This window comes from Thermobia domestica, chromosome 9, assembly GCF_964235325.1.
Source record: "Thermobia domestica chromosome 9, izTheDome1.hap1.1, whole genome shotgun sequence".
Taxonomy (NCBI): domain Eukaryota; kingdom Metazoa; phylum Arthropoda; class Insecta; order Zygentoma; family Lepismatidae; genus Thermobia; species Thermobia domestica.
Genome location: NC_137462.1, coordinates 161,101,528 through 161,125,431, shown reverse-complemented (window position 1 = coordinate 161,125,431; position 23,904 = coordinate 161,101,528). Strand labels below are relative to the sequence as shown.

At 36.3% G+C, this 23,904-nt stretch overlaps 1 protein-coding gene across 3 annotated transcripts in view; it reads right to left on the bottom strand.

Annotated features, from left to right (window-relative positions):
• Positions 1 to 23,904, bottom strand: part of LOC145695147 (multiple coagulation factor deficiency protein 2 homolog) — a 398,608-nt gene that overhangs the window by 12,573 nt on the left and 362,131 nt on the right. For all 3 annotated transcript variants that reach the window (XM_081772081.1, XM_081772083.1, XM_081772082.1), the window contains 3 exons: positions 18,729 to 18,939; positions 13,129 to 13,215; positions 5,512 to 5,681 (listed from right to left, as the gene is read on the bottom strand). In XM_081772081.1, the coding sequence (XP_081628207.1) occupies positions 5,512 to 5,681; positions 13,129 to 13,215; positions 18,729 to 18,939 (468 nt within the window). The remainder of the gene's footprint in view (positions 1 to 5,511; positions 5,682 to 13,128; positions 13,216 to 18,728; positions 18,940 to 23,904) is intronic.

Genomic DNA, 23,904 nt, shown 5'->3' with positions numbered 1-23,904 from the left:
AAGTTTATAGTTTTTTTATCCTGAGGTATGTAAACAGCTGGACCCATTATATTCTGAGTTTTAGAGCCATCTGTACAGATTATCTTAGTATTTGCTGAAAGTCTGTCAATATGTGCTTGTCGAATTGCCGGTATTATCTTGGAGGAGATATCAGATGATAGTTTCGTCGGGTACGCTGGGATGATGGGAACGATTTTTGATGAAACAGTAATGAACGAAACACAAAAACAGGGCAATAAAGGAACTTTATGAATTTGATCTTGTATTTGTTGTAAATCCAAATAAGCTTCAAAAATCCATTGGAGTCTATTATAATAAGGTAGTCGTTTAATTTCATTATCATATAACATCTGATGCAACTTTTCTATGAGAGGTAATCCTGTTATTGCAAGACGCGAAAGAATAAACTTGTTTCCTTATTTGCAAATCTAATGGAATGATTTGGGCTTCTTTGGGTAATGCATTTTTAGGGCAGAAATTCGGTTGAGAAAAAATTAGTTTTAGGTCTTTATATTGAATATCAGTTAACGATTTTATGTTATCTTGTGGTATGGGAGAGAAGTATATCGCACCGTATACCAATTTCGCGTCTAAGCATTGTTTATATATTGTGTACAGGATTGAAGGGTGGACGCCCCATTTTTTTTTAAGTTAATCCAATGAAAAGTTTAAAGAATTTGGAAGTTTCAGTTTTAAGGTGTTCTATGTGTAGCTCCCATTTAATCTTTTCGTGTAGATGCAAACCTGAGTATTTGATGTGATGTATTTCTTTTAAAATAATACCATTAAATTGAAGTTGTATTGGAGGATTGTTTTTTACGTGTACAATTTATTAGACTGGATTTTTTCCAATTGATTGACAGGCCATTTTGATTACTCTAATCATTTAAAAGTTTAAGGCCCTTTCGAAGGTGTTGAAGACCTGATTGTACATCATGTGTTTTCACAAAGAGAATCAGATCATGTGCAAAGATATTGCATTGAAGTTGAGTATATTGACTTAGGGTGTTAATTAAATCTAGAATGTAAATATTAAATAGCGTAGGACTTAATTTGCTGCCTTGGGGAATTCCCCGGGAAGTTTCTCTTGGTGTACTAAGATAGTTTCCGATTTTTATGTAAATCTTTCTGTTTATGAGAAGATTATGAATTATACGGATAAATTTTTGAGGAATATTAAATTTATCCGTTTAAAAAATGAAATTCTCAAGTATAATATTATCATAGGCGGTTGAAAAATCAACTAATAGTAGTAACAGATATTGGCAGGTTTGAAATGCGGACCAAATATCGATTATTAAATTTCCTAGTGCATCCAAGGTTGATAAGTTTTTTTCTGCAACCACATATGTTTTTGGGAAATAGATTGCTGTGTTCAATGAATCAAGTTAACCTGTTTAATAGTAATTGTTCAAATAGTTTTTAAATGCACGAAGCTAATGCGATGGGACGGTAGCTATCTGCAGATCCTATAGGTTTTTTTTATGGGTACAATGGCGTAATTTTTCGAAGTAAGAGGTATATTTGCTCTGTTCCAAATATTGTTAAATATTTCACATAAACTTCTTTTACCCTTGTCAGATAAGTATATTAAATAAGTGTAATGTATTGTGTTTAAGCCGGGTGTAGATTTTTTCTTCAAATTTCCTAATATATAATTTAATTCATCTAATGTAAAAGGATCCTCGATTTTATTAGGTTCCTTTCCAGTCATATATTGGATTAGGACACTCCGAGAATTGTTAGTATAGGAAGGAGTTAATTTTGTATGAAATAGAGGTCCCCCATTCATCTACATTCTTCAAGGTACCTTGTGTTGAGAAGAAGTCAATCGATTTCTTATTTCTGAAGAAGCACCAAACTTGAGATGATGAGGTACGAAAACTTAACCCATTGCAAAAATCTTTCCAGTATTTGCGTTTTTCTGTATTTAAGATTTTTTTGTTTGCATTTATCTTTCTATAATACAAAAAATCTGTTTTTGAATTAGATCTTCTAAAAACACGCAAAACATTTGTACGTTTATTTACCCATTTTTAGCAGGTTGGATTCCACCAAGTAGGGTGTGGGAATTTGTAAATATTCTTTTTCTTTGACTTTTTTTTTTTTTTTTTGTGGTTTTAAATTGTTTAGTTGTGAAACTTTAGAAGCATACAAAATCTGAGATATTAGAGGGTCAATCTTCGTATTGCTTCCCTCAGTGATGACAGTATCTATTTGTTTTTTATATTGTCCCCAGTCTATTTGAGTAGAAATAGGAGGTGTATAGACCGTACAAAAGTTCCTTTTATTATTGGTCACAGTGTTGAAAACGTTTTATCATTTGTGTTAGTGGTTATTATGGGATAGTGATCGCTTCCAAAGGTGTCATAATATACTGTCCAATCCGAGTATTAGGATTTTTTATAGCCATATCGGTTAATCAAAAATTTGGTTTATTTGTTGCATGATTGAGTTAACAGTGTCATTAGGGGAATCTATGCCAAGTGAGAGTTGAATTATTTGTTGTATAGCCGCTATTTGTTTTTTTCGTATTGAAGTGCTTTGAGATTTTTGCAAAGAATTAGATTTTGTTGCCTGATTGGAAACTGGAGGATGAATGTCAAAAAACCGATTGTTGTACGCATGAGACGGTGGTTGGATTTTATCATGTTGTGAGTTTGGTGATATGCATATTGATTTGTTTTCCCTAATAATGTTTATGTTATTTGTGAAAGAAGGACCCCTAACCAATTCCTTATTACTTTTAAATAAGTTATTGAATGATATTTTTAAAGATTGTATTTGAGGTCGTTTTAATTTTTGGTTAGTGTAGCTTCTTTTAGTTTTTTCCCGGAGGACCGTCTAAGGCATTTGCTTCTAATGCTGGGGAGGTAAAAGTTACTTCATTGTTTTTCTGCGATGGGGATGGAGATTTCAACTGTGAATTGTAAAATGAAAATGATGTACTAGCAATAGATGAATTCATATTGGATGTCACAGCAGCACTATACTGCATTGGTCGAGTAGTTGTTTTAGGTATTTGTTGAGAGGCTTCATTAAACGATATATTTTGTGATGCCATAAGGTTCATTATTTGTTTTTGACGTAGTCGTTCCGCACAATTTTGTGCGTTTGCCTCATGTAGTTGGTTACAATGTAAGCATTTAGGTGGGTTAGAGCAGTTTTCCCTAGAATGCAGTTCACTGCATCTACGGCATTTTATATGTTGGTCCTTGCACTGGGAGACCAGATGTCCATACCTCCAGCATTTCGTACATTGTCAAATTGCCAGTTTGTATGACTACTTGTAATTTTTGGTAATATAGGCCAATGTCTACTGTTAAGATTTGCGATCCAAAAGTTATAACTATCGTCTGGGTAGGTTACTTTGTATCATCTGGCATGGTACGGTGGATTCGTCTTACAGATATAATTTCTTTGTCCGATTCTATATCTCTTGATAAGTCATGTAATGGAATATCAACTTTGATACCCTTTACTACCCCTACACTAGATATAGCGTGGTGGAATGTACGCTTGCCATTGTTTTTTAGTTAATATTTCATGATCGAGAAAAGCGTTTGCTTCGTGGGCTGATAAGAATGAAATTTTCATAAGATATCGACCTTTTTTTTTTTAATTTTATGATGCCAGAGATGTCTGCAAGACACAAACAACGACTAATCGCCATTGGGTGAGTGGGCCCTGTCTCTTTGATTTTAAGGAATACAAAATAAGGGGGTTTGTGACTACCATTATATTTACTCACTATTGACGGTTCATTGTTAATGTGTACCGTGGTTGATTTCCCAGCTAATGCATTGTCTTCTACATTGCTATTTGTGAAAGTTTTAATTTTCCCTTGAGTTTCACGAATATTCTTACTCTGACTATCACCTTTATGTTCTCCTAAGAGTTCCATTGATTCACTGTCATTGTCCAATTCATTTATAGTTTGATTACTGGTAACCATCATGCCGTCCGCTGTGATTTTGAGAATGTGTGGTTGCATTTCCATATTAATCGACATTCTGAACCTTGCACTTTCTTGACAATTAAAAAAAAAAAAAAAATTAAAATGGGACAATTTATGCACCAAATATCCTGATAATCGAGCAGTATCACTTTTATGCTGCTCTAACTTACGTGAAATATATTACTAAATTGATGTTTTTTTGTTTTGTTTCTAAGGTGTGCTGTCACCTAATTTTAAATGTGAATTTCTGTGTTCACTTTGAACACTACACAGAAATCACATGCCCTAATTCTTCATTATTCAATAAAAACTAATTCACTTAAATTATTATATTTGCAAATATTTCACGTCGATAAAGCACACATTTCCCCACCACTAATACGAGACGGATTCAACATCTAACACCATTTTTCCACACTCTCTGCCATGTTTTTCCCTCTCTCCAGAGTACATACTTAAAGAAGCCTAAGAATAATATCTGATTTACCTTGTTTGCACAGATTCACACCTACTAATTATTCTGATAAGAGTATGTGCATTCTTCTGTGGCACTTTGAGCCAAGTACAGACATTCTCTGATACGTTTAGCCAGTTCCAATTCCCAACACACTGAAGTGGGCTACTGAGCAAAACATGCTTTCTCCTCATGGAAGATTAAAACTGGCAAAACAAGCTGTCAGAAACCTTTCATGAGCCAGTCACCTACCTAAATAAACTCCATAGAATACATCTGGACTATGATAATGCAGTGAAGCAATATTCCCGAAAGATTACTTTCAGTAGAGAACTACTTAGTGTTTGCGTGTCGAGTAAATCAACATTCCATACATCGAGATAGGACTGCTTATTAATTCGATACCCAACTAGTTTAATGCTCTAAAGAAAGCATGCGACGAAGCAACTTAGGTTTAATATACATGAATCGTATTTGTGTCTGTAAGTCATGAAAAAACGATAGTGTCTAAATATCAGGATTGTATTTGCCGATAATCAGGTAAGCAGTTGTACTGTTTATGAATCAGGGACTCAGAATATTGAATAGTGGCTTGATAAGTAAAATTTATACAACTTCGTGCATATAAACCTATTATCTACACTTCGTATAATATTTGCCATCATAAAGATGTGATTTATTTCTTCTTTTGTTAAAACTTTTCCGTGATAAACTCCTGATTTCACAGTACAATGTATTTATACTAGAGAGTAAAAGAAAAGCAAAAACATTAAAAGCGACACTGCATTGCACAAAGGAAGTGAGTCAGAATTTGTTTTTAAATAATCTAATTGAAATTTTTGTAGTTGTATGCGAAATAGATAGTCATAACCACAATGTTATTCTTCAATTCCAAATTACTTTCAACAAATCTATACATGCAAAAATTTTACTGCAACGTATTGTATATTTTCCACATACCCTTGGTTGTAGTCGTGGCAATTGACTGGATGTGAAATATGGCTTAAACAGTTTAAATTACCTAATTTTGCTTTTTATTTAATAATAATAATAAAAATCAAAACGTAAGAAAGACATGAAAACCATAGTCTATACCCACCTACAAAATAATTAAAATCATCTTTATCTTGTTGATTTGTACTCCCTGGTAATAAAATTTCTTCCGCTTCATCTTGTTTATCCCCTTTCTCGTTCCAATGCACTATATGGTTGATAGCTTGAAGGATTTCAAGCCCATCAAGTTTTGTGTTATTATCGTAATCATGCAATCTGAAAATGAAAGAAACATGATAATATATGTATATTATATATACACGTTTACTTGTGATAGTATTATATTGAGTGAAAAAATAACACACCTAGAATAATCCCCAACCACTTACGTGGCAGCAAATTATAAGAAATTGTTTTTCGACTTATCAAAGATCGAATAATACGGAACCTCAATAAATCGATATTTTGGTAACCGAGCCTTCTTTGATAAAGAAGAATCAAAGAGTAAGATTAATTTAGCTGTACAATCCACTGTTTTGCATATAAGCAGCTATAATTTGTGTATGTAGTAGGTACCGAGTTACATAATGTCTGACATCTACCAGAGCGTATTGTTTCTTCCACTGACTAACCTAGTTGAAACGTTGCACAGTAATTAGAATATTACACATAACTGAAGGTGCGTAGTGTCATTCGTTTCTTGTGTGTCAAGGGTAAGAAACTGACAGATACTTATGAAGAAGTGGTAGAAATTTATAAAGTGTGAGGCACGAAACAGGTGTATGAGCAATAATAAAAATAAAAACTAATTACACCTAATAACTTTTGAACCACCCAACCAATCTCGATCAAATTTTAACATATATGAGGGTCGGATCTTGAGTGTTTTTTTATTGTTTCACTTTGACGAGCCAACCTAGGGGAGTGGGAGGGGGAGATATATGCAAAAAAAAAAACATAAAAATGACTGCCTTTGTGACTTCATCACTCTTGACCACCCGACCGATCTCAATCAAATTTTCAACATACATGAGTTGAGGGGCAGGGATTACTTTAGGCTATTCACTTTGACGATGCAACGAAGGGGAGGGGGATAGAAATTTAAAAATGATAAAAAATGACCGATATTAGTGTTGAATATATAGTTTTCGAGGTCGATGGGAGAAACTGTGACACTTCTGATGCTGTTTGAATCCAAGTTCAGCTCTTTAGTTGGGGAGGGTAGAACGTAGGGGAGGGGGATAACCATTTAAAAATGATCGAAAATCACTAACATTAGTGTCGAATCCACAGTTTTATGAGTAGCTGAGATTAACAGTGACAATTCTGATACTGTGTGCCGTAGCACCCTAACAGCACAATTGCATAGCAGGCATATGCCTATCATGTTCCCTCAGGTACATGAGAATGTGTCCAGTATGTGCCTTATATACTTTTGAGAAAGAAATCACATGGATGGCAAATGATAGTCACAGTCTATGTCCGCCCCTAGGCACATGTTTGACACGTACCTGGGGAACGTGCCTTGTATGTTCTAGGTATGCTCCGCATGCCATAAGCGTCAATGAACCACAAAATTACTCCCCCAAAATATGTTAAATCGCCTATATGCGTAATGTGTTTACATTAAGATGAGTCTAAACAACACTTTAAACAAGTAAAAAAATGTAGGGCTGCCCTAGGGTGGGCCCGAACCACCAACCTTTGAATTACTAGCCGGCCACAGAGGCAATAAAGAGAACGTCGCTTGTAGAGGGATAAATTATTGAGGTCTTTTGAGGTCTTTTGAATTCGGCTAATCAGAGTGCTCCTTTAACCGCACATATTCGACTATAACCGTTGGGGATCAGATAAAATCTGCTCCCAATTATAATGTAACAAATTTTATAACAAATTGACAACTGGCTATTTACTTTATTTCACGGTTCTTCCATATTCACTTTAAAATGATCGGCGACAGTTGCCATCTAATAAAGTTGCTTCTAGTACACAATCACTTAGAAAAAGAAGCAACAAATGCATCAAATGTGGGAAATGAATTTAGAACACCTAAATGGCGAATGCCTAACACATCTTTTGCTGTTAGGGTTTCTGAAACAATATGCACTAAAGGACGTACGTAGAACATGACAGATATATGTCTCAAGTGACGACATAGAAACAAATGATTGTTAGAGTGCGAAACTGAGCCAGGTATATAAATGCTATATTTGTGGTACATAGTTGCAAATATCAATTAGGTGTAACAAGTACTTAAAGAGTAGGTAGCTGAAGTACATACTTAACACATGAATATCATATGTGCCAAGTGTCGGGTACCTAAAAAGTATCTGGGACACCTAAATGGCACATGCCTAGCACATCTTGTGCTGTTAGGGACGGAGGATGGGGAGGGAAGCTATGTATAATAATGATCGAAAGTGACAAATATTAGTGTCTAATCCATAGTTTTCGGGATCATTCAGATGAACAGTGACATTTCCGATCCGGTTTAAATCCAAAATCAGCCCCGCCAGTTGGGGGAGGGAGTGAAAGAGAGATATAAAAATGATCGAAAATGGTCACTATCAGTGTCGAATTTATAGTTTCCTGGGTCGCTTAGATAAACAGTGATACTTTCGATCCCGTTTAAATTCAAATTCAACCATACAACTTAGAGGAGGGGAGGAAGAAATATTTAAAAATGATCGAAAATGACCGATATTAGTGCTGAATCCACATTTTTTGGGGGTCGCTGAGATGAACGGCGACACTTCCGATGCCATGGCCCGCAACATGGGGAAGGGGATATATATAGGTATATAAATGGTCGAAAATGACTGATATTAGTGTTGAATCCATAGTTCTTGGGGTGTCGTCGAGATGAACAGTGACACTTCTGATGCTGTTTAAATCCAAATCCAGTCCCGCATCTTGGGAGAAGGGGAAAGGGAAATATATAAAATATCAAAAATAACCCATATTAGTGTTCAATCCATAGTTTCCGGGGTCGCTGAGACGACTGGTGACACTTCCGATCCCGTTTAAAACCAAATTCAACCCCGCAACTTGGGAAAGGGGAAGATAATAAAATGATCGAAAATTACCAATGTTAGTGTGGAATCCATGGTTTTCGGGGTCGCCGAAATGATCAATGATCTTTCCGATGCTGTTTAAATCGATGCCATTAAAACGGAAAAGAGCATATTTCACGGGTACTAAACACATGAGATACGGAGTTGTGCATTTAAATTTGCATTTCAACCCAGCGAAGCGGTTATATATGCTAGTTAAAAATAAATAAAAAAAATAAAAGTCTCGATTCGGGTATTTTATGATGACCAACCGCAGTTTTCCTGTTACAGATTTTTAAATAAAGGAACAAATGATACATTTTGAAATGTTTATTCGCAAGTTATCATTTGGCCATCATTGGTCTAGAGCTGGATATTTTTGTTTACAAGATCAATTCATGTCTTTCAGTTATCACATTGGTCTTCCATAATTAATCATTTATTAGGATATGTGCAGATACAGCTGTAATATATATATTTTTTTAAATAGGAAACAGTAACTCGTTCGGAGCTTATATATGAAAGATACTAGCCCGGGGCCTGATATGAGGCTGTTAAAAACCTCAGAAAAACTCCAGTGGGACTCGAATTCGGGATCTCCTGATTCGCTAAGTAAAGCAAGAAACAGCCTCGCTAATGACGTCAACCTCATTCAGCTAACCATTTACTTGCCCAATACATCTAATATAAATGGATATGGATACATGTAATATTGGTATTGGCTAAGATGGCATTCATAATAATTATCAAAATTATTCTTTGGTTTGTTACAACTGAAAACATATACCACGATGTACGTAGTAGTATATCGAGGAAGTTAGAAACGGTTTCGTGAAAATTGGAGCATGACATTTTAACCTTTAAAATTAATATCCTTTCTCCTTCAGGGGTACACAGTGGCTTAGTGGTAAAGCGCTCGCATCAGGTGCGACGGGGTCGTGGTTCAATATTTGGCCACGCTAGTTTGTGGTAGACAACGGTTTTCTCGGGGTTGTCTTGTTTCCTCCCATATTCTCATTCTACCGATTATTTTATAACCATTCACTTTCATAGTCATCCGTCTCATGTAGCAAGTTTCATTTAACTTTTTCCTCTGTTCTCTCCCCAAAAAGAGAATAAAATACAAGGTTTAAAGTTTTTATTTTCACGTGAAATATTTATTTCAGTTACTATTTCTAGTACAGCATCGCACATAAAAGTTTAATCATCTGTAGTTATTTTGTAGAGAAAAATAAATGTATCATGCTTCACGTGAAATGCAAATTAAGTGAACAAACGAAAAAAAAAAGTATTCTTATCCGTCTATATGTGTCCTCCAAGAACACTGTGTACTATCCAAAGATTTTGAAAAAACATGTAATAATTGCTACAAAGTATCAAAGGAATGGCAAATCTTTTAGCACAAACGTATTGTGCATATTGTGGATCTAAAAGTGTAAATTGCAAAAGAAAAAAAAAAACACTGTGGTAAATAAAAGAAGAAAGAAAAAGAGGCCATCATGGTGGAAGATTGTAATTAAGACAGATAGATGAGGTATTGGCCAGTTAGAACAAAGTGTTTTTCTTAAAAATATGAAAAAGAGCTTTTCTGTTGGCGAGAGATTTCCTGTGTGCCAGCCTTTATATCCTGCAATAGCAAGCGCTTCATCTCCTGTTGGTTGAAGTTACTTGAAAACCACTTCCAGTGAAGGCTTTTGAAACATTCTTGTGGCTTTCTCTGCTCATTTCCTGCCTGGAATTGCCTACTTCACAAGATTCGTTTCTCAGAAATGAGATACTGTTGCATTCCCTCACTTTAAAATGCTCAGGAGATTAAAAATTAGAATCTTTTTTGTTTTCGCCATTATTTTTATTATTATTTAATAAGTCTAAAATAATTCCATTTTTTTTCTCGTGGAAACTTATAATAATTTCTATAAGTAAAGGAACAGATGTTTTAATAAAATATCAATACGTAATTCCCCTCTGCCTTTTTCCTTCATTTTTAATGAGAAAAAGAACGTTCATTTGTTAAGTGTAAAAAAAAAAAAGCTTTAATTTTTTCTCAAAGTCATATAGACGTGATTATACAGGGTTTTCATAAAGTATGGACGGATTTAATTCGCTTATAATTTACATAAAAATGCTCATATTGAAATCAAATAAAGTGCAAACGGTAGCGGAAGGATTGGATTTTTACCTGTAATCTGCACCAGCTCAGTTCATTCACCGCCACACCTCCAACTGGGCGCCATTTACGTCCACACATTCGCGTAGGACCGTCTAGGAATCGACTTCTGTGGGCTGTTGATGATACTTTCCCTTACCCTGCTCACTGTTGCAGGCGATGTTGGAGGCCTCCCGCTTCGAGGACGGTCCAGGACGCTTCCTGTCTCCAAGAACTTAGCATGCCACTTTCGGATTGCACTCTCAGTCGGTGCCGGCTTTTTGAACTCTGGTGAACTTTCGACACACCAGAATTGGCCTTGCCCTCCCTCTCCCTCTCTCAACGTGTTCAGAGTTGCCGCTTATCTAACAGTGTTGCCAACTAAAAAATTAATCCTTCCGCTACCGTTTGCACTTTATTTGATTTCATTATGAGCATTTTTATGAAAATTATAAGCAAATTAAATCCGTCCAGACTTTATGAAAACCCTGTATTGGAACGAATGAAAATTAATTACACGACTTTCAGAATAAGTTTAACATTTTTCCATGTGTGAAACTGAAATAATTAAATGTATATTTTACATAAGCAATTATCGTATATGCATGTGTGTTTCGTATTATAAAAATTAATTTTCTGTGTTTTGAAAAGTACCTTCTTTCCTGTGTTGAATGAACGACTTTGTAAATGGCTGTTGGCCCTAGGAAATGACGTGGCAATTTTCCACAAACATCTGTCAAGAAACATAGTATGTACAGAAACTTATCAACTTAATGGACATATCTAAAGTTCAATGTACGCCAAATGTCTAGATTGGCAACGGTCTGGCTGCGACCACAGCGCCGAGATGTTTGTTGTGGTGTATTAGGCCAAATTTCATACTGTGTGAGGAGCAGTAGTACGGCAGTGTACAGTGAATTGAACACACAACGAGGACAAGTGTCCACGTGACGAAAGTACCAAGTGTGTTGTGTGTGTCGCGAGGGACAGTATCCATTATGATAACGATCTACAAACATCACAGCAAAACTACAACGGTGAAAAGAAACAGTGGTCGGAATTCTCAGTGACAGGTCTCGCTTGGCATTAAAGCGGATTGTCATTCAGAACTGTCGTGCGACTACGATACAAACTTATGGAGGAACTCAAGTAGCACTCGACAATCACAGTCCGTCGCGAGTTACATGACATGGCTATAGGGGTCGAGTTCCATGGGGGAAATTGTTGATAAGGAACCATAATGCTTTAGCACGATACCAGTATAACCGCGAACACGCTACATGGACTGCTCATGAGCGGAAACGTCTGGTATGGTTCGATGGTTCATCGTTCACCTTATTTCAAACCACGGGCCATGTTAATGTGTGGCGGATGCCCAAGAAAGCGTATGATTCGCAGCGTCTCCGTGATGCTGGGGGCCGCAATATCCTGGTTTTCAGTGGGCCCTGTGCTGACGCTTACCTGTCGCCATCGTTGTCCATGATATGTCTCCATTTTGGGGGACCATATGCACCCTATGGTCCAGATTATTTCCAGACACTGACGCCATATTTCAGGATGATAATGTGGATTCACACAGCTCGAGCTATTGCGTCGTGACTAGAGGAAATCGGGGTGAAGTTGAACAACTACCGTATCTCGCACAATCCTCGGACCTGAACATAATTAAATATCTGCAGTCCGTTTTGGAGACGTGAATCCGGTGCAGATTTCTGCTTCCATCCTCTCTCTTGGAACTGAGTAACGCACTGCAAGCTGAATGGTGTAATATTCCATTTGCTACGGTTCACGATCTCTGTGACTCCATTTCACGTAGCAACAGTGTTCTGAGGGTGAAAAGTAGTCGAACGCCGTATTAATCTGGAGCTCCCTTGTGGCTATGTCGATAGCGTACGTGCTTTTGGCGTCGGAGACGAAATCGATTTCTGGCTGGAGTTCATGTGGTTCGGATCCCATATTAAGCTATAGGTCCACGTCTCATATAGCCTCGCTGCTGAACGGGACGCTAAACTCAAATTCAAGCGATGTTAATCTGATATGATGCACTTTGTTCAGTGTTTCCATTAAATTGATAGAATCTGTATGTTTACCATCAATGTCTAAAACACTGAATCGGGCAGATTTTATTGAAGCCTTCATCAGTGTCTTCACTATAACCTGAGAATGCTATAGGCTACTTATAATCGCACTTTGACTCCATTAAACTGACCCAGGGCGTAAAGGTGGAGAAAGGAGTACGTAAAGCTGAGGGGGTCCCAAAGAAACCATGTTCAGTTAGATAGTAGCCTCAGATACAAATCTAAGTAGTGGTTCGGAACCCATTTTAAGTAGCAAATCCCGTCGATGCTGAAAAGATAAGTTAAACTTCAATCAACCTAACCTTATTCTGAAGTCTTCACTACTAGAAAATGAAAAACTGTTAGGTGTGGGAGCTTCATTCTGAAGTTTATTATCATTATTTCATCACCGACCATAACTATACAAAATTAACAATTTTAAAAAAGAAACTATGATTAGAACTTACTTAAAGTAATGAAACTCCAGTTCATCTGGAGTCATGTTCTTTGTACTTTCTGCAGACACAGTTTCTCCTAAATCTTCTTTAATATGCCTGTAATGAAAGAAATGGATATATATCTCAACAATCCTAAGAAAAAACGTAAAATTATAGAACTTACCGTAGTTTTACAATAAATTTGATTTTTCAGTTCATATTGTTTCGTAGGAATTAAAATAAACAAATAAATTAGTGAAAAAAGGAGAATGCTAATTAATTTTAAGCCAACTCAGACACAAAAGCATTCCTCGCGATTTAAAATATGTTCCGAGAAAATTTTGTAGAATGATATCCGATTTTTATGATACATAGTGAAATGGAAAAATGATAAGGCAATGAAGATATGTAATTATAAACTCTCGCTCCTGCTACAATCCACAGGATCACTAGTGTAGAATGGAACAAAATATTCCAGATTCTGAAAGAGTGAGCGAAGAATTATAATATGCACAAAGAACAGAAAGTAACAACCAGTGGTCGAAGAGATGGTATGCGGTGGTATGCCATTTCGCCTCTGGTTTTTCAGTGTTCAAGACACACCCGCCTCTTGGTTTTTCGGTGATCAAGACATACCGTCACTGGAAAGTAGATGCTACCTCGTAATATACGATACCTTTAATAAATCCATTTTTATACACTGTGATTGACGAATAGCTTTGGATGCCAAAGATTTTACGTTGGCAACATTTTTATTTTCTTTTTCCTAATACTCTTATTTTGTTTTTAAAATGTGGTGTCTACAAAGAAGTTCACGCCTTGTTCCTATGCAAGAACTCGTGTTGGTATGTATTAGTTGCACATAAGGGCCACATAACAGAAAGGAATGAGTCATGGGCCATCATAGGCCCAATTCAAATAAAAGACAGTGTATTGAAGATGCGACTCGTTTAAACTGAAATCGGAAAGTATTGTTGAGTTCATCGGAACTTCTTTTGTATCTACAATTATAAAGAAATACATAATTGAGTCGTATTTACGAGAAAAATATAGTTTAAGCAATGAAAAAGGTCTGTTGTTTTGCTTAGATAAGTGTTGTATGTTAAATCTGTTGTTTTGTTTGTTCTTTTATATTCAGAGTTTTATGTTTTGTTATGCCATATTCAATTGTTTCCTTCTTATGTATGTGTGTATCTTCTTGACTTAATGCATAGCTGACGCGTTTTGAGCATGGGCGGATTTAGGGAAGATCTGTTGTGGGAGCGGACCTTCCAGGTCTGGAATAATCTTCAGTCGAGTGGAAGGTCCGCGAGTTCTCATGGGGAAAATTGTCTGTCTAAAAACTCGGTTTTTGATCTTTTCATGTATAACTCTCTATAATATAACATAAGAGGATATATTATTTTATTTTTCTCAGAAAGTTGGGAGCGGGGTTCAAAGCATCTCCATGTCCCCGTAACTACGGAGAAATTCTTTCATGATTTTGAGTCATTATGTAAATAGAAATGCAATATTTTAGGCAACATACCCTCACTGTATTTCAACATTTATACAGACGGTATGTCGAGTCAAAATAGTAATAAAATATACCGCCTCTGTTTTTTTCCCCACTTCGAACATTGATAACAAGTGAACTAGAATGAAAAAGCAACAATTTAGAAACTGGTCGGGCAAAAATGCCCACTGCCAGGGCTGTAACTTGTGGGGGGCAGGGGGCAACTGCCCCTCCAAGGAAGCTCCCCGCCGTTCGAGAGGGGCACATTTTAAGACAAAATTTTCTTATTCCATTCGATACGAACATGAAATTATAAATGAAGCATCAAATAGGTTCACCGCATTGGATAAACAAAACAGCACACAAAAGGTAAATAAAACAAAAATGAGTCGTGGGCCCATTTTAGTAAAAAAAAAAAAATGTCTACTATCAGGGGCCCTATAAATAATATTCGTATGGCTTTCAGATTTGTCAATATTGTCCCTTTAATTAATCTGTCATGTATGGAACGGGCCCAGAGGCATAACTAACGGCCCCGCAGACCTTGCCGTGTGGGAGGACCCACAAGCTCGGAGGGCCAATAAAGAGTAAAAAAAATTGGAAAGAGGGAGCCCAAGAATTAGAAAAAAACTTTTTCTAGAGGGCCCAAATACGCGTATTAATGTTTCCCCCCCCCCTCCCCAGAAACAATCTAAGTTACGGCGTTGCCCACTGCCACTAATTTTGTTATATCTCTACAGTCAAGGGTGGACTGACTCCATGAAAAGGTGGTGGTGAGTGCCATACCAATTGGTCGGAGAGGGAGATGTCATTTATAAATGTCAGTTGCTATAGACATCTCATATGTCTATAACTACATTTTTTAACCATAACATAAGAGAGTTATGCTGTAGTATATGGAAATAAAAACGGTTCAAACGAAAATTCTGATTCCACGGCGCTCGGCAATACAGCTGTTTCAGGTTAGCCAACCTTAAAGCGCTTACTTTAAATTATTATCGACAAAGATTCACAAGATATGTGAAATACATTATGGAGCAGAGGAAACGCCATGTTTTTGAAACGGCTAGTATTCGGGGACGAGCGCGGTCGTGCAGTTCTGTAGAAACAATGATTCTGTGGTCACGGTTCAATGTCTTTTCCGTCTAAAGTATAATGTCGAACGTCGAGGTACGGTCCCAGATCGAAACACTCTTTTGAACAGAAGAGCTAACTAAAATGACTGGATACATTATGAGAGATAGAGGAATCTCGCTATTAGACATGAAGGAACGGGGGAAAAAAATGGAAGGAGGAAGCTAGGAGGAAATTAAAAGTCTGACCGAAGATAGGTAAAAGTGGGAAACGTAACGTGTCAAACCAAAAACATTTTATAAATATAACAATTTCTAATATTAACTTTGTGTATAGACACATTTTTGTCTGGATCACATATCACCTTTAGACTAATTAATTGACGTTACAGCTACACGTTGACCGCCACTATATATTTTGACCTTTCTCATCTGTGCGTCACGGGCAACAATCCGCCACTAATACTTTCTTTTCGCCTTTGTTTTAACCCCATAAATGTAAAATTTTCTTTGTGTATGGTTTTGCATACACGCGGCGTGTTTATTAAATTTTGACTTCTACGCCATATGTATGTAATAGCATACACACCTATCGAGCGAACGTGAAAAAGTGCAATATATTTGTGTGTATGGAAAACCATACACGAGGCGCTGCATGAAGAAGCCGTGTGTATGGAAATCCATGCACTTGGCAGCCAACGTGTTAAAAAACCAAGTGTCTCTGGAATCTCAGTGATAGAGTATTCACTTATGGAGCGAAGGGATCCTTCTTCGGTAATCGGATATGTTGGTTTGTAGCAGGGATTTTCTCGAAGATCTCCAGCTTCCTTCGGATAATTTTGATCAAGAAGGAATTAAAAAATGTTTAATTTATTAATGCTAACTGTATGGATTTCTCGTTTCTCATTTTTCAAGAACATGAAAAATCCTAGTCTTCACAAGCATCCAAACTATCTACTCCACAACCACTACTATAATGAACAATTTTATCATTCCCTAACAGCACAATTATAAATACATAACAGGCATGCCTATTATGTTCCCTCAGGTACATGGGAATATGCCCATATGTGCCTTATGTACCTATGAGAGTGTAATTACATGGATGGCAAATGATAGTCACAGTCTATGTCCGCCCCTAGGCACATGCCTGACATAACTGGGGGACGTGCTTAGTATGATCTAGGTATGTTCTTGGTAGAAGCGAATGTCGTCCACAGCACTTTAAGTACATTCCAGTCACGTACAGAGCATTGTTTGCGCTATTCATGTGCCTGGCATGTACCTTATGTACCTCAAATCCTTAAAGAAATGTATCAGGCACTTGTCAAATGTACCCCCTTAAATAAGAAGTACCCTTGGTGAAATTGATAATTTTGAGTATGTTCTTATTCTTTATCCATAACTAGGTATGTATGAAAGATTCATCTTAATTTTTATCCATCAGCTATGTCATCTCTTTCTTCTAAATTCATCTCTCAAGTTTGATGCATTTGTTTCTACTTTTTTCTAAGCGATTGTATACTAGAAGCAACAAATGCATCAAATTTGGGAGATGAATTTAGAAGAAAGAGATGGCATAACTGTTGAATAAAAATTAAGATGAATCTTTCATACATACGTGATCAGTTAATTATTTACGTAGTTACGGATAAAGAATAAGAACGTACTCAAAATTATCAATTTCACTAAGGATACTGCTTATGTAAGGGAAGGATTTCGAATGTTTGAGATGGGTGTAGAAATTGCGTACCTGAGTGCAAGAGTAGTTTATGAGTAAGTTGAAACTGCAAAAATAAAAGAGAGAAACAACGGCGCAAAGTTCATTCACAGTGTCTTCAACGGCCCCAAATAAAATTTTGCCATCGCATCTCATGAAAAATTATATTACCTAACAATATTCAAAAAATAAATATAAAAATTACAATACCGTATACCTACATAACTACTGCATTCAGGAAGTGGATCAGAAAGCGCGAGAAACCATTGCATGTTACTGCGCATGAGCTAATGCAAACAGTTGACTGCCATTCGTGTGTCGCTGCAGATATCAATTATGGCCATAAGTATCTGAAAAAGTATGCACCTAAAGGACGTACCTAGAACATGAAAGATATGTGTCCCAAGTGACGACATAAAAACAAATGACTGTCACAGTGTGAAACTGAGCCTGGTATATAAATGCTACATTTGTGGTTTATAGTCGCAAATATCAATTAGGTGTAACAAGTATCTAAAACTTTAGGTAGCTGAAGTACATACTTAGCACACGAATACCATATATATGTGCCAAGTGTTAGGTAACTAAAAAGTAGCTGGGACACCTAAATGGCACATTCCTAGCATATCTTGTGCTGTTAGGGTTGTGGCTCAAATTATTTCGGATTGGTTTAATCAAGAAGGAACGGAAATTTTTTCCGTCTACTGAGCTAAATGTGTGGGCTAGTAACAATTCTTTGAGACATGATCAATAACAATCGGCTCGATTTTTAAAAATTACATCTTAAATACAATGACAGTAGAAATTTTGGTCATTCTACAACAAAATATTGAGGGAAAACGCTTAAGAAAAAATAACAAAAACAAAATGAATGCAAAAAATCTTCCATTACTTAATTAAAAGAAATATGCATTATATACGCCATATAATCAATAATAATTAGTTCGAATATCACTCAAATATTTGTATTTAAATAAATCTAAGAAATTTTTCAACGATATCCATACTTTATTATTATTTTAAGCCAAATTGCTGCTCCGCCATCATTGTACTTCTTGTTACATGGTCTTGCTACACTTTTGGTCTGATAAATACGGCATTATCCAAATAGCATTGAATTTTTCATTGTAAAACAATATTTCCAGCATCTTCTTAGTAATAATTGCAAGACATAGCCTAATTGCGTAATTACTATGGTTAGTAGTGACCAAGATTCGATCATTGTTGAAAAATTTACAAAAAAAGAGATTAAATTTTTCCGTAATGCAACTTTCCCTTATTAGACGATTACAACTTTCGCTGCAATTTTCGTTTTAATATGTATATGTACTTCAATACTTACTCTGCATCATGAAGTAAACGTGTATCTTGCGTAAGTTTTGAATGCTGCTCTGATTCTCCCGCTTGAGGACGCTGCGGCCGATAATGGTGATGGGTTTTAATAGGTTCACTGCGAGGGTGGTGTGGTCCTCGTAAGTGGCACAAACCTTTGTGGATGCTGAGAAGAATCACCAGCAAAAGAATGTAGAACTCTTGAAGAATCATTTCGGTCACTAAACAGAAAAAAATACTTGTTATAATATTTAAAAAATAAGGATTAATAAGGAGAATGGAAAGCAAATATTTCCAGTATAGGCCTATACAAGATTTTGAAAGGATATCAAACAAATTTGTCTAAGTTTGAAGAAGGTTTGTACTATAAACATCTTGAATATGTTGCATATATAAATCGAAATGTTTGCCATTCCTAAACACACTTTACGAGCATTAATACGATGCCAGCAATGTTCATGTGGCTGCTATAGCCATTTAGAATCTTCGAGTATTTAAGAAATTTAACAACGTACTCATACAGTTAACATTATTTTCCATAGGTTTCAGTACTTTTGAAATACGTACTCTAAGAATCATAACTTAAGATTGTGACCATAATTATACAAAGTATGACAGTAACAGAAATTAATTAAATGTATTCTAGCTATAGTTTCATGTACCCAGCTTGGTGCGGGGAATTTTTCCAAGTTCTAGGATTTTTAAAATTCACTAACTTCTGTCTACATTATATCGTAGTTTTTCTATGTAACTTCTGTTTAATTGTGTGCACATCTTTCAGAATGAAACAAAACTTCAGATTTTCAAAGAAGAAATATATTATCCACTGATTTACAACACATTTTGTCATTAAAAGTTATGAAATTGCATCAGGCAGTGTTCGTAGGTTTCCTGGTACAAATTCCCTTCCACCAACAAAAATTTCCCTTTCTTAGTTAAATTTTCTCTATTTTGTAAATGGTAATATAAAGGTAACCAAAAAAGTAATGTTGCTTTTTGTGGTGGTTGGTGTTCCATTGGCCCTCATACCGTGAGTTAAATGCGAATGGAGATAAGGCGAAAGTCAGTTGTTGGCGTGGGTATATCCAACATACTACCTGGTTGTAGCAGTTCAGTTACATCGTGAACTTTCGTAAGGACAGAGTGAACATAGGACCTCCATAGAGCGTCATAGGGCTTGTATGCTGTACGAGTTGAAACTGGGGTCAAACACCGCTGCAGCGGGGCGGAAGATATGTCAGGAATTTGGTTTGGGTGTCGTGACTACGCGGACAGTGCAGCGGTGGTTTAACAAGTTTAAGGACGGTGACGAATCACTCGAAGACGCACCACGTGCCGGAAGACCAACACATGTACAAAATGAATATCTCCAGGAAGCGAGGAACTCGGACTGTAATTCAGTGTGAGTGGAGAAACCATTCGGTAGCACCTCCATAAACTTGGGAAGCACTGCAAGCTGGTCGATGGATCCGACATGATTTGACTCCGGGCCAAAAGGCAACACAAGCAGACACCTGTGTTTCTTTGCTGTCTCGTCTGAGGAAGGAGCCATTTCTGGACAGGGTGTTGATATGTGATAGAAGTGGCTCCTGTACGAAGCTCCACAGCGCCGTCATCATTGGTTAGCATTCCATGAGCTGGTTTTAAAAAAACTAAAACCAGCACTGCATCAGAAGAAAGTTCTCCTGTATGTTTGGTGGACTGCTCGAGACATCGTGCATTGGGAACTGCTACCAGTTGGTCAGAATATCAATGCAACTGCGTGCTGTCAGCAGTTGAGCCATGTTAAAGCAAAACTCAAAACTCCGGAGCCAGGACTTCTGAATCGCAAAGGGGTCCTGCTACAGGACAGCGCTAAGCCCCACGTGGCTAGGGTAGCCCGGGACACCATTCTGCGCCTTGGATGGGAAACATTACTGCATCTTCCATACTTCCCGGACATTGTACAGTCACTATTACTTGTTCCATTCCTTAGACAATCACGTTAGAGGACGCCATATCAAATGCCTAATAAAGGTGCAAAATGCACTCGATACTTTCTTCGCTTCACGGTTCACCAAGTTATACCGTGATGGAATCCATGGTCTTCCAGAACATTGGCAGAAGGTCGTCGATGCTGATGGGGACTATTTTCGATCTTCCAGGTACGTCTTCGGTGACATATCGATGTTTGAAGATGGTGGGTGAAAAAGCGACAGAACTTTCTTGGTTACCTTTATATATAAATAATTCATGCATGCTTGTAGAAAGACGCGCCTTGTTAAATGATAGAGAAATATGTCAAATACAATGGCTCAAGAAATAAAATAATGAAGTAATACTGAGGGCATTGAAATGAGGATTCTGATAAAACTTTTGCCATTGTTGCTGTATTCAAGAACTAGGAATCGTCGGTGAAGTCCTGACAAAGACTGTCATATTTCATCTTAATTCCATGTTATTAAATTTGTCTTTTAATTCATTTAGATAAGGTAGATTTCTTTCATCTCACTTCCCTCAATACTACTTTCTCCAGATCTGTGAACGGAGAACACATATATGGAGAAGAGATTGAGCCATTTGCCGTCTCATAAGAGGAAGACTTTGTAGAGAACTGAAAATAATTGAAGACTGTCGATTCTTTTTCCCTATTTCGTAAATTTTGTCACTAAATTCCCTACATTAGGAAAATTTCCCTGAATTTATTAACACAGTCCACTCCACTCCACTTTTGTTTGTAAGGTTACGTTAAAGGACCGTATTTATAAAAAAATCCAGATATTTGATGAGTTAAAACATGCAATCTTCATTGCAATACAGAATATCAGCCCTGAATACCCCCAATAATGACCCCAGGAACATAAGGTCTTCGGTATCTAGAGCTGCTTGCAAGGCGATGGTTATAATTTCCATCATATCTTCTAGTACCCGCACTCCTCACGATATGATGACATTTGCTGAATTCCATATTCAATGACGCAGAAGTTCGTCAAGGAGGAGAGGTTCAAGTTCTCAAGTTAATCTATTTCAGGTATTTGTATGCACATTTTAATATGGCAAATATTCATTTAAGCATATTTTTTCTCAAAGGGAATTGGTTAAAACCCCGAGACCCTCCTTGCGTACGCCACTGTTTTGTGACAATCTCTTTTGAATGAGATATGAGTATACAGTGTCTTTTGGGACACCTTATGCATACATACACATTAGGTGCTTGGAAAGTGGCGACAATGGCAATAGCTATTTTGTAGGAGACCTCGAAAGCACATTGTGCCTAATAAATCGGGTGTAAAATGAGCCCTTCCAATATTATAAAGTGCTAAAAACGACCGAAATTAACCTTAATCTTCGAAACTCGAACACTAAGGGATGCTTCTAATCGGTTCCAGGAATTACTTAGAAATTAGTATAGTTCCGTCTAAATAATATTTAAGTATCAGAATTCTGTAGTATCAGAACAACAAATATGAAGACAGATGGGTGCGGGGATGAACTTTTAAATATTAATTAAACATAAACGACAACTTTGTAGTAGATTCAATTAAAAGATTCATTTATTTCTGTTAGTAATAAGAAACGACTAATGTCACTTTCAGAGCCGTAGCTAGAGATTTCGGCGCCCGGCGAGAAATAGAATCCGGTGGCAGTACATTCATTTCGTCATCTCATCAAGCTTTTCCTTCTGTATATATTACAACGACTTATCAAAAAGATAGTCGTAAACCTGGTTCGTTTGCTGAGGTAAAAATTCGAAGTGGTAGAATTTCTTTGACATTAAAAATATTAGCTTCGATATTTAAATACCATTAATCTCACCTTTTTAATAAAACTGACAACGTCTATAACCGATGTTAAACTGGTTTATTATTTGATATAACTTATAATATCCTTTACTCACTGACTAGGTAACCATAAAACATGTCCATATCAACAACTATCCCATAATAATCACTTACATATATTAAAAAACATTCTTCTTTTGTTAATATGAAATGAACATTCTACTAAGTATAGTGCATATGTATGAGTACTTTCTGCCCAAGGTACAGGTAAATATTACACAAGCCTAAGTATTTTGTTGTATAAAATGTCGCTCGACAAAGGGACTGAATATAAAAGTCATGAGTAGGCTTGGCTTTTATCTTCAAGAACCACTGGTCCGTTTACATTAGTGTTCTTTACATTGCTTATGTCCAACATATTTTAATCGCACCTTGTATATCTATTCATTATATTTCACATATACATTAAACAAATCTTTCATTTCATCAATAATTATCTTTAATTACATTAATTATATTTATTTCATTATTATCTACTATATTATCATTACATTTTCTTTATTAAAATATCGTCGCTCATTTAATTCGTCGTCGAAGTGTGCGATATCAAAAAATGTAAAGGACAAACGTGGGTTACAAATAATATTAATCTTTGCGGGCGCATTAAATAACAAATAAGTCAGATGTTGCATTTAAAAGTATACATAGTAGCACTAAGATGTTATAATAAAGAAGAATCTTATTTAAGGTAGTCGTTGAATAATTGATTTTATAGAATGGATCTTATTATTAACATAATCTTTGACAATTAAATTTTCAACACAAATCAATCAAATACAAATAATCTTTGCTTTTAATCAATTATAAATCGAACTATAATTCCTCATATTGCTTCTATAGCGAAGTTATAAGGATTGTTTTCATTATTGATATTTACACATAAACTCAAAAATGAAATTTACAAGAATCTATAACTAACATGAATTTAACCTAATTTCAGTAACGGTAATCAGGTTACGTTCGTACTTGCATACGGTTCTAATAGAGTACACTGTATTGCGCTCTCATGATTAGGTTCTACATTGTGTTGTACATGTCCCTCATCGTGATTCCGATTTTGATATGGAGTGCCATCTCTTGATCTCCAATTACGTCTACTCACGTAGTTCGATGTATTTCTGGAGTTTCGCTCAGTACTTCGATTATTTTTATGTCTATTGCGGTTGAGTGGTCTGACATCATAATTACCATGATTAGTTAGGTTAGGCGGATTCCCTACATAACCTTGTCTATTTTGCTCATTTTGATTGCTAGAGTATACTCGGCTTAGGTTAGATTCTGTATTATTCACACTCCGAATATTTAAATTCCGAACAGGCACCAAATGATCTGAATTATTCTTATTTTTACCTATTCCTGATTGTG